The 12,657-nt window shown below is 33.8% G+C and overlaps 1 protein-coding gene across 1 annotated transcript; it reads right to left on the minus strand.

Moving 5' to 3' along the window:
* Positions 1-1,247: 1,247 nt before the first annotated feature.
* Positions 1,248-6,660, minus strand: LOC146925670 (protein SHOU4-like). Its single transcript, XM_085706825.1, has 5 exons — positions 6,490-6,660; positions 4,710-5,691; positions 4,312-4,467; positions 1,891-2,102; positions 1,248-1,802 (listed from the first exon to the last, which is right to left on the minus strand). The coding sequence occupies exons 2-5, from the start codon at positions 5,583-5,585 to the stop codon at positions 1,610-1,612; spliced, it is 1,437 nt and encodes a 478-aa protein (XP_085562951.1). The 5' UTR covers positions 5,586-5,691; positions 6,490-6,660; the 3' UTR covers positions 1,248-1,609.
* Positions 6,661-12,657: the final 5,997 nt, after the last annotated feature.

The raw sequence follows: 12,657 nt of genomic DNA on the forward strand, positions 1-12,657 counted from the left end.
TAAAACGACACTCATTTTGAAACGGAGGGAGTATATTATAGTAATAATATGATGTCCCGATAAATGAATCAGCTTGGAACCGTCTTTTTTTATTAATTAAAAAAGTTGGATATTATTAAAGGAAGGCACATGTCATAGAAGCCTAGTACATGTCACAGTATCAATATGATAAACATGTGGGACTAGTTATGAGAAAACTATGTGTAATTCGATTAGTTTACTCCCTCCGTCCCATATTACTTGACCTATTTAGAATATTTGCACTATTCATGTAACATGCTTTGACTCTATTTTTCTACTAATATATAAAAACAAAATATAGCATATAAGATGTTGTTAGATTCGTCTCGATTAATATTTTCAAAATATTAAATTTTCGTAATTTTTTCTACTAGATTATTAAAGAAATTTAAGTTTAAAATTGTGCATTGGCATACGTGACAGAGTCAACTAGGTCAAGTAATATGGGACGGAGGGAGTATCTCTAAATAAATCTTATGATAAGGTTTTGTAAAAACCAAAGCAAACAAGTGGTGCCTAATTTCTTGTCAAAAGAAAAAGTAGTACTTAATTTAGAATGAGTACGTTGCAAAACCATTAGATATGACAATAAAAAATTAAATGGATGAGATTTTTCCAATAACTAGTGACATGATATTTTTCTCAAGTATCCTAAAAATTCCACCGCCACTTCACCTTCATCGACTCTCCTAGCTAGGGCTAGGGCTAGGCTAAGATTGAGTAAAAGACAGATAATCATTATCTATAGGGTGCTTCTTTTCACATGAATCTAACAGATCACTCCCATAAGGGTGGTGAGGAGGACCAGCAAAGACAATGATATTGAACCAGTTTATGGGACCAAACATGGAGTCATAATGATGAAGACAATGATATTGAAACAGTGTATGAGATGAGACAATGGCAATTGGCAAACCAAAACATAAAAGAGAAAATTTGGATGAATGAACCCATTTTTCCTTTAGAAGTTGATGGTGACAAGAAAGTTTGGTTTAGATGGAACAGTGTATCTTAAGATAAGATGTTAAGGAAAATTATGCCTTTAGAAGTTGATGGTGAGTGGGGAACCATATATTGAATTCCTATTTAATAACATTCAGTTTTGAACGGAGGAAAATAAAAGGCAAAAATCAAATATTAAATGGATTCACCAATAAATAAACAAATGTATTAATTAAAAAGATAACCAAAAAAAGGGATTGGTTCAGATGATGACCCAAAAAAAATAAAAAATATTATGGTGCATGATATATTCCATTAATCAACAGATCGAAACAGCAAGTTCAAATGAATATACATTACTTGTCACTATAAGAAATCATATCCATTCAAAAAGTTTGAAATTCTCAAGGAAAAATAAACGAATAAGAATTGTCATTAGCTATACAACAAACTAAGGATGAGTTGAGTATGAAACAAAAGGAAATTCACGGATGTAAATGGCAGCAAGATCACACTGACTTACCAACAACACATATATGCTTACAAAATACAAACAACAACCACCCACCCACCACCACCATCAATTGTTTTATCAAAGAAGAATAGAACCTAGAGAGACTCACTCACTCAGGGGATAAAAAGATAACTACACTGGAATCACATCAATCTTTGATGTATCTTCGCATCTCAAAACAATACCTTCAAGGCTAGCAGGAAAAATACATTTCGCCCACTGGCATCCGGTCGTCAAAGGCTCAGGAGGAGGCACAATCATTAGTACATTGTCATTTCTATGAACAACTCCCATTACGCTAACCGTGCTACCTTCTTTTATGTACCTACAAAAACATCATAGCCGCCACTTTCATAAGAACTTCATTTTCTTCGTTTATTTTAGTTAAACAAGATAAAGAAAGTACTATATACCCTTCTTTTAACTGCATGATACGATCATCACTAGAAAGGTTTCTCTTCCCCAACCATCGAAGGAAATCGGGGGACATGTCTTTATTCTCTGGATTGACATCAATTACAACGGAATCGTCAACATAAGGAGTCACCCTTGCACCAAAGCCTGTTTTAACCAATGCTCTCAGGCCAGATTGGAAGTCAGAGATGTAAAAATCAACCACATGTCTCTGCATTGAATAAAAAATTAAGGAAAAATATTAAAGAGCTATAAGTTTCATATATTAACCTGCCAAAGTCCCCAAAATATACAATTTGCATTCTGATATAGGCGTGTCTACTCCACATTAAATGAGATTTGAATCCAATCAATACTTTCATAAAGGAGCAAATACAATACTGCCATAACATCAGACATGAAGACATACTACCTAATAAGGGACTATTCTTGATGATCAAAGTCAAGTAAAAGCCACCATAATAAATCCCCCGTCAAAAGAAAGAAAGAAGTGCATTCAGTGTTAGAAGAGAAATGACAAAAACCATCTTTTTTGAAAACTTGCAATTTCAGTTTATATATTTTTCTTTCAAATAAAGGCTAGATAGAAACTAGGGAGAAATAGTTATCATAACAAAGCTTTCTCCTTTTAATAGATATAAGATAGATGATGTTATGGTGCAACAAGGTACAAGAAACCCAAACAAGAAAGAAATAATGATCTGATCATAACCAATAGTCGATGACTATGATGGAGCAGTAATGTGTTTGTAGTCCATATTAATAGTTTTAATTTAATGTGAAGTTTGAGGCAAAACTTAGGTAAAGTTCTGTAAGCGCTATCCGTGTTGTTCCTATTTAAAATATACTAATGTGTATTAATCTCACACATCTGTCATCTCATTTTCTTCCCCTCTGCAACCACTCCATCTCATCTTCGATGAAAGTTCTTGGAGCTTGAGACCAGTCTGACCCCACCAAAGCTTAAGTAACTAACCCAAATATCCCCCCTTGTTTCATGCCTTTACACACCTGAAAAACTTAGCTGATCCCACTTGTGTTGGAAAATCATTGGAAAAGATGATTCTATGTATCTGTCTCACACTCCTAGTTTAAATATTGTTGTTGGTGCCACGTTAGAAGATGCTTATATGCTTATCAATTTGAATAAGAAAATCAATTTTTCTTCATTTTGTGCCGGAAAATTGGTTGAACGTGTAGTCTTTCATTGACGTCTAAGTTTCTTTCAATCTACAGTGAGGGTCAAGATTCTTTATTCATCCAGGAAATCTTAGTTTTCAATGCAACTTATAAATGGTAGAGGTGATGAGATGGGATTCTTAACTGTTAATAAGTTTCAATGCAATGAATTTGGTTTTAACACTGTTTCTTCTTTAGGGCTAATAATGGGCACCAGATTCGAGTTTCCTGGCTTCTACAAGCTCTCCAACCATTCTGATGTTTGCTATGTCACAATGTTGGTAAATAACGACTATATATCTGCACTATGTCGTAGTGGGATTTGAACAAATCGCTATTAATCTGTCATACACAATTTAGCACAATGTTTTCTCAAATAGTGTCTAATCTAACTTGCCACACTTGAGCTGCCTTCGTTGCAGCCTCCAACACTTTCATTGTTGTTGGGTGCAGGGGTCCCACATTGCCTAGAGATATGGCCTAAGTAAGTGCTTATAAAGGTTGGGTAGTTCTCATCTTACAAACCAACTTTGTAGGGTTGAGTTAGGCTCAAGCCCAAACAAATTCTATGATGGTATCAGATTGTATCCTATTCTAGATACATTGTCCATGCTTCCGGCCCATCGGGTTTGGTCATGAGGGGGGGTTGGAAATTCCGCCTTAATTGGCAGTTAATTAAGGGTATAAATCAGAAGTAATTTACTTCCCTGAAATCAATGAGAAAATATTATAATATTGCCCATGTAGAATATGTAATCAAGTACTAACATTAGTTTAGTGTCTAGTCATTGTCCATACAATTAGTAAGGCCCAAATTCATTGTATAAGTTAGATTATACACCCTCCGGTCACAAATATAAGCAAAAATCCATTTTTTAGGTTCATTCAATAAATGATGTATGTAGACTATTAAATAGACCACATACATCATTTATTGAATGAACATAAAAAGTAAATTTTTGCTTATATTTGTGACCGGAGGGTGTACCATGTAATTAGGGAAATTAAGTTTCAGTATTATCAGACTGATATGTATTCAGTGTCTATGATGTAATTTTATGGTGATCATCTCCCTTTTGATTATCTCTTACCAGTTCACATAAGCAAATTACATTCAATCAAAAAGCAAAATATATAATTCACATCCATGGCCAAAGTATTTCAAGCAGTCGCAATATTTTGTCGAATTCAAATAAAACTTGGCAATCTGAAAAGAAAATGTTGAACAGATTATTGCTTACCTCAGTTGAACGAAGTCCCCAGGTAAAACGGCGATGTTTAGAGTTAGCTGCTTTTGAATCCCATCCTCTATATTCATACAAGCTAGTGGATGTATATACACATCTTGGAACTTTTTGAAAGGAGGACTCTAATGGAACATTGCCGCAGGTTACCACCTTCAAAAGTTACAATATATCAATGGTTTATTTCCATCAATCATTCATGTTTTGAAATAAAAACTATTCAAGTAATTGATATCTGTTTCATAAAAACCACTTTATGAACTAATCCATGGATGAATGAGAAAAATACAGTCAAACAATGTGTGGCAAGTGTTGGATGTGTGTGTATTTGGACTGTGTTTTTGCTATTTCTACATGTTTATTTGATCATGTATAAATCGAAATAAATTACATACCCCAGAAACCTTCACAAACTGTCCATTCTTGGCTGTCCTCAGCTCTGCATCAGGATATTGAGAAATGAAACCAACAATAGCTTTCCTTCCACGACAACTATTCCAAGTGAATAATGCCGCCACCGCAGCAAAAAGAATTACTACAACAATAAGGAGTATGGCATTGCGGACAGCTCCAAGAATAAAACCTCCAGCAATGAATCCCATAACGAAAATCAGAATCACAGACCACAATATTGGCTTTGGGAAGTTCTTCCTGAAGGAATATTCATCATCCACACTGAGAGTAGTCACAGCTGGATTATGAACTACAGAAGCACTATTTGATTTCATTGACCCTAAGGACTCTAATGGACCAGAAACCTTCCTTGGAGCCCCAGATGAATTCAGCGGGCCAGATGTAATCAAACCAGTTGTTGGAAGAACTGGAGGTATTGGACCCGAGTTTTGGCGTGTGCCACCACCTGATTGAGGACCAGAGGACTTCTTAACCGGTTCCCCGTGTTTATTCAACGGACCTGAGTTTGTCCTTTTCATTGAGGCTGAAGTAGACATGCCTGCAGCAGATAGATTACCTGATGTGACATAAGCCGAACGAGCTGCTGCGTTTTGCATAATAGGACCAGAGTGCGAAGCAGCGCCTGCAAACGATCCAGTCCTTGAAGGAGCGTTATTTAATGGACCAGATTTTCTAGATTTGGAACCATCCATAGGGATATCAAACATTTTCCCTAATTCTCCTGACTTCTTGATGTCACCGCCGGTATAAGGCATGGCAACTGAGCTCATTGTTGGAGTCCTTTCTTTCGGCTGTTCAGGACGGCCCGATACATACAGGCCATTGCTTAGCTGATGAGATGGGAACCTCGAACCCATCACTGATATCTTTTCAAATCAGCTCAAAAGAAGCAACTGAATAAGAAACCGTACTAGTTCGCTTCGCTGATGCAGTACTCAAAGTAACACCGCAAAACAATGCCACCTAAAAAAGATTGAAACAGAATTTAGACATATCTCAAGACTCTGATTCGCAGTTACTACTATATTTCATCTCAAGAGAAATCATTAGAAGTCATATTCTTTTTCCTTAGACTATAACTATGATGAATAAGTCATATGCTTAAAACTGCAAATAAAATTATCATAATAACAATGCTGGATTTTCTGGTACATGATGGTGAGACCAAGATAAGATAAACTAATTACTTAATTATTTATTTAATTGTGATACAATACATTGTGACACAGAAAAATACAAAGAATATAAATTAAACTTAAAGTTACAACAAAATCCAATAATTATATAGAATTGAAATTGAAAGGAAAGTTATACATAAAAACAAAAACTATGTAGTGGTGTTTAAAGAAAGGGTAAATTAAAATGATGGTAAAGTAAGAATGAAGAAAAGGTAAAAGAAAGAGACAGTTAACCTTACCATCCAAAGTAAAATTAGTTAGATAGATAGATCTAGAGGAAAGAGAAATTTGGAAGTGAAATGGATCTTCCTCAAAATGTAAACATGTTGCGAGATCCATTCATATATCATTATTGAGTTGAAATTTGTAAAAATAAAAATAAAACCCAAGTTTTATTACAATGTGCAAAACAAATACCCCAAAAGTCATAATCTGATAAATAAAAACGAAAAAAAAATAGATTTTTCGAAATGGGTAACCCCCATTTGAAGAGTATGAATGCAATGAGCGAAGATCTGAGAAAAATGGGTAATAATAATAATAATAAAAGAGAGAAAAATGAGAATATATATATATATTGTACCTGAAGAATGAAGAAGATAGAATAGAATCAAAAAGAGTGGCGATGGTGTTGCTGAGTTTGAGATCCCATTGTCTTTCTCTTTCTCTCACTCTTCACACTTGAGTTGAGTTGAAACTTCACCTCTTTTTTCTTCTCTCTCTCTCTCTCTCTCTCTCTCTCTCTCAGACAGACACAAAGCAAAATAACCACTACTATAAAAGTTAAAAAAAAATCTCTCTCTCTCTCTCTCTCTCTCTCTCTCTCTTAAAAAAACAGGTGCTGCAACAACTGGTAGGTTGTCTAGTCCAGCAAAAACCACCAAACCAAGCAACATATAATTTATTAGCAAAATATAATTAATTATTAATTACACGTAATTATACTTCCTTTTTTTTCTCATTCCAATCTTTTCATTCATTCATTAATCTTTTTCTTAATTGGTAATGTTAACAACCACCAACGTTTTCCTTTCTTGTGTCTTTTATTATAAACGTATATTTTCATTTTATATATATGTTAGCTCTATTTGGTAAAAAGGATTAAGTGATAGTAGTTCATAACTAATTGATAGAAGATGAATTTACGATTAATAAATTGAGTGATACTCGGGCCATTTCAAATTGTAAATCATTTTGTAAAAATCATTTTATATATTATACCATTAATTATCATTTTTCAATATTTTAATTTATCTTTTTGATATCATTAATTAACGATAATTTTGTAAATAAATCATAATTTTTTTCTCATATAAAATTAAGTATATTTCTTAATGTGAAATTACCAAAACGATTTATAATTTGCTACAGAGAAAGTAATTGACAGCAAATGGATTAATTTGTATTGTTTGGTAAATTCAATGACTAATAAATATGAATCACATAAAAGATATATTTAATTAATATTTACACTAGTTAAAATATAATAAGATTTATTATTTTTTTTGACAAAAATAAACATATTCATTCATTCAAATTGGTAGAGTGCATCGATACAATGAAAATTAGCTAAATACAAAAACAATGAATCTGTGAACAAACTCACAATATCCACGTTAATAGCATAAAAAAAGCAAACTACACATATGACTATATTTAAGTCTTCAGATTACTCATGTCTCTTGATCTGCAACGTTGGTGACTCCAAAGTCATTGATTTGATCGAAACTGATCTAACAATCTGAATCAAACAAATACCCAAACGAAACAAGAAAGATAAACAACGTCGCACAAAGACGACGAACAAAACAACATCGCACTAGGACGACGAAATCACGAAAGAAAAAACGAAATATATGTGAAAATCACTTATATCAAGAAAAGAAAAATAGAAAAACGAGTTAGAGGGGTGATTTTGGGTCAAAATTGACCTTAATTCACTCTCTTTGATGTATGAAGGAGAAGAAACTAGGGTTTTGGTGACAGCCCACAAGAGAGAAGAGGAAGAGAGTGGGACGAAGAGGTAGATAATATAATAAGATTTATTGACGATTAGTCAATTTTGTGTGTTATTTATTTAAGGAAAAATTAATCCCATGAACAAATATTTTGAGTAAAAAAAAAATATCTCATCTAGCAGAAAAGGCATATGGGCAAAATGAAGGGTCGATGGCTCGATGCTAAGTTAACCCACAAACAAATATATATTTTTTGAATGAAAAGACTGTATTATTTTGTTGTACAACTTTGCATAAGTGGATGGACTAAACTTTTCTTGCTTAGATATACTTGATATATTTTATTTCCTATCTACCACGATATTTACCATACGTTATTTTACGGCTCAAAATGGTTTTATTACCTTTGGGATTTTTGTTTTTATCAACCTCAAAAATGACGTTGATGCTGAAATAAGTAAAATAAGTCGAAGATTTTTACACTCTTTGGTAAAGCTTTATTCTACAAAAAATGGTTATTGGATGTACACTTGTACGGGAATATGAGTAGTTTCATTTGAAAAATATCTCCTTTAAATTCTATTATGGGACTCTGTTTCATTGTCAAATTTTCACTGTGCGGTATATATTATTAAAAATGGCAAACTTACGAGAACAAAATTCGATTACAACTGTTTTTATCAAATTTGTGTGGATTCTTTCATTCAAATCACACCTTTTTCATACTTTTTCAATCTTTCGATACTTATGTAAGATGACGTTGAAATTCATTCTTAAACGGGTGCAATTACAAATTATTATGTGCTAGTATAGATAAAAATTAAATTACAAAGTATGTTTAAAAGAAACATTTTAGCTATTGATATTAGACGGTGATTCGGCAAATAGTTCTTAACAATGATTCTCGTTTCTTCAAGTGATTACGCCGAAGAATGAACTATAACATTTTTATTTATGCTTACAAAGTTCTTATGTTTCAATTGTTTGCTCTCTAGATAGGTAAATAGTAACCAACATGGATTAATTATAGTGAAAGGGATTAGACTTTCATTACATTAGAAACTAAAATTATATTTCGGTCGAAAGAGATACCAATATTTAATTTTTGGCAACCATTTCATATGTCCAGCATTACCATGGGGAAATCTATGGAAAAGAAAGAAAAGAAACGTAAGCGCAAGAACAAAAGCTATTTTAAAACATAAAAGTTAAAGGTTAACTATGATACTTTCAATATAGTGAGAAGTGATTTAGCCCTGCAACATTAAAATAATCGATTAAATATTGTTGGCACTTCTTCGTTGCATACCAAAAATTATAATATTAATTGTAAAAAAAAAAATTAATATAATTGACACATCTTAACATACCAACTGTAATGTGATTAGTATATGAGTCTTCTTAGCATAACGTACCAACCATAATGTGATTAATATATCAGAAATGTTAGTAAGTGTTTTCGAGTCACCTTGTCAAAAAAAAAAGTGTTTTCGAGTTATTCTTCAAAGGTCTTAAATAATACGATTTTATGAAAATTTGTGTATTCTATGTATTAAAAATTAGGCTTAATTCAATAATTGGTCCCCTAACTTAATTGTTGTTTTCATTTTGGTCCCATAAGTTCTAAACTGAACGATTTGGTCCCTCAATTTTTGTTTCAGTTTTCAAAAAGGTCCTTACCGTCAAAAAGTAACTGTGCCGTTACTTTTTTCCATTTTTTTATTTAAAAAAAAACAAAAAAACTCTTCTTCTCTCACACCACCACCACCTGCTTCCAACCACCACCAACACCATCATCATCTTGGATACGGTGAAACAAATGAAACAACACCTGGTCAAAGGCAATCAAACCAGACCAGTTACCCTTCTGTAACGGCTGCTGTTATTGACAAAGCCACCTTGGCTAAAAACGCTGTTGCGTCGAAGCTTGGATACGGTGAAGGAGGCGAAACAACAACTGCTGAAAGGTCGTCGAACCAGACCAGCTACCCCTCTGTAACAGCTGCTGTCATTGACAAAGCCGCCACCGCTAAACACACCGTTGCTTCGAAGCCTGGATATGGTGAAGAAGGCAAAACAACAGCTGGTGAAACCCCATTGAACCAAAGAAGTTACACATCTGTAGTAGCTGACAAAGCCGCAACACCTAAAGACGCAGTCGCTTCAAAGCTTGGATACGGCGAAACAGGAGAAACAACAAATGAAACTCCGTCGAATCAGAGTACCTATACAGAGTAGCTTGTCGGTTATTGCAGAAGATGGATGGGTCGCGGGTGAGAAGAGAGTGGCTTATGGGTTTGGAACTAAAGCCCCTTATGCACAAGATTTCCTCAATTCTGTTCCCAAATTCATTCGAAATTAGGGATTTAGAATCTCTGTTGGATTTGAGATTAGGGATTTAAGGGCTTCAGAAATTATGATGTTTCAAAGGGGAAGGAGGGAACATAAGATAGAAGAGTGATTGAGAGGAGGTTGGAGGAAGAGAAGGGAAAAAAATCCAATTGAAAAATGGAGGAAGGAGGAACATGAGAGAAATCCAGTTTTTGTATGATGTTGTTGCTGTTGTGAATGAGAAGGAAGAGAGAAGAGAAGGGAAAATTAGATCTTTTTTTTTTGTGGTTTTCATTTTTTTTTTTGGGTTTGTTGTTGGATTTTTCTGGAAAAATGATAAAGATGATGATGGTGTTTTGGTGGTGGCTGGAAGCAGGTGGCGGTGGTGAGAGAGAAGAAGAGTTTTTTTGTTTTAAATAAAAAAATGGAAAAAAGTAACGGCACAGTTACTTTTTGACGGTAAGGACCTTTTTGAAAACTGAAGCAAAAATTGAGGGACCAAATCGTTCATTTTAGAATTTATGGGACCAAAATGAAAACAACAATTAAGTTAGGGGACCAATTATTGAATTAAGCCTAAAAATTAAAATATTTGACTTTTATAAAAAATATTTCTTTTTTTAAATTTTAAATGTTTAAAGAGTGGTATGAAGACATTCGTTTAAGAGACCTTTAATAATATATTATATGATGTATAACCATTACATGCGTACAAATGGTCAACATTGATATGTATGTTCCTAAAAAAAAATACTATATCCTCCCCCTTCCTTAAAAAAAAAAAATACTATATCCTCCCCCTTTTCGTATAATTTTTTTCTTCCAAAATCCAAATTATAAAAACATGAATTATAGATTTTCTTTCAAAAAAAGAAACAAGAATCCTATATTTGTTTGACCCAATCCAATAGAACCAAGCAAGTGGTTGCTGTAATTATTTAAGACTGGATGTAGGAGGAGTAAGACAACTAGTTGCGTAATTCCAAAGACATCATTTCTGTTGTTATGATTGTTGGAGCAAGTGCTTTTACTTGTTTCACTCGAATTAGCTTTGCAAGTTGCCATTAAAAGATTGTGAATTTCGTTTTGATAAATTGTCATTATATCATCTAATAAAAGGAAGGACATTTAGGAAGAGGTGACATTTAGGGTGGGTAGGAGGAATTCTTTCCTATCATGGGAAAGTTGATTTAAACCATCAGATTTAATCAAGAACACAATTTTACTATGGTCTCTCACTATCAGATCTCCTACACTTTCTCTCTCACCTCTTCTCTCTCTGACCCAACCTCCCCGTCCTCCCTTCGATCGCCATTCCTGCAACCGTGATTTCCTCTCTCCGCTCCCTCTTCCGACGAAGAATCCAGTCTCCGACACCGGCATCGAAACCTTCGTCTCCGAATCCATTCTCCCTTCCGACGCCTCCTTTCTCGGCCTCGCCGTCGTCCACTCACAACAACACCCTCTTGTTGGTTGTTAACAAGAGTAAAACTTTCCCTTTTCCTATTCCTCGTTTGAGTTTGTGTAAAAGAAGAAATGAATTTTTGTTGTTATCGTTGTTAGGGATGTAAGTGTTGTTTCATATTCTTCTTTGTTAAATTAATTTTGTTTCTCCATTTTTATTTTTCCAGAAGGGCTTTCAGCTTTAGATCCAAGATCTAATGAAAATGCTTGATATATTTTTTTCATTCAATTGTTTCCTGTAAATTTATTATGCAAAGTCCTGTGATTTTTTAATTGAAAAGATTGTTCTAGCAATGACAAGTGAAATTAAAATACAGTGAAGATTGTTTAATGGCAAGGATTGAGACAGTGAAGGCAATGGAAGTTAAACATGGTGGTGGTTATGGTGGTTTTGTTCTTAAGGGTCAGAGAGAGAAGAGGTGAGAGAGAAAGTGTGGGAGATCTGATAGTGAGAGACCATAGTAAAATTGTGTTCTTGATTAAATCTGATGGTTTAAATCAACTTTCCCATGGTAGGAAAGAATTCCTCCTACCCACCCTAAATGCCACCTTAGGAAGAAGTTGGTCGTATCACATATGCCTTCAACTGTGAACCATATTTTAAAGTTGAGAAATAATATATTTGAACATCCATTTAGTGACAACTTTTGCAACAACTTTCTCTCTCATACTCACATTACTTTTTACTTTATCTCTCTATTTGCTATGGTTTCCGTGCCAATACCACTTTTTTCTTTGTAAAATATGGTTGTCAAATAAGTTGTCACCAAATTGGTTGTTCAAATAACACTCATCTTTAAAGTTTCATTGTTCTCATTAATATATCCAATATAAATATTCGGATCAACCTTTGTTCTTTTGCAAGAGATGCATCCATCTCAAACTGAATAAGTAATGGCCATTACTTACTACTCTCAATATGACTGATCTTATCAATATTGCAGTGCGTAGACGGTGTTTGTATTTTACACGAGGATTGTATTGAATCCTACTTAATT

This window comes from Medicago sativa, chromosome 4, assembly GCF_051527215.1.
Source record: "Medicago sativa cultivar Bolivia chromosome 4, Bolivia_mono, whole genome shotgun sequence".
Classification (NCBI taxonomy): domain Eukaryota; kingdom Viridiplantae; phylum Streptophyta; class Magnoliopsida; order Fabales; family Fabaceae; genus Medicago; species Medicago sativa.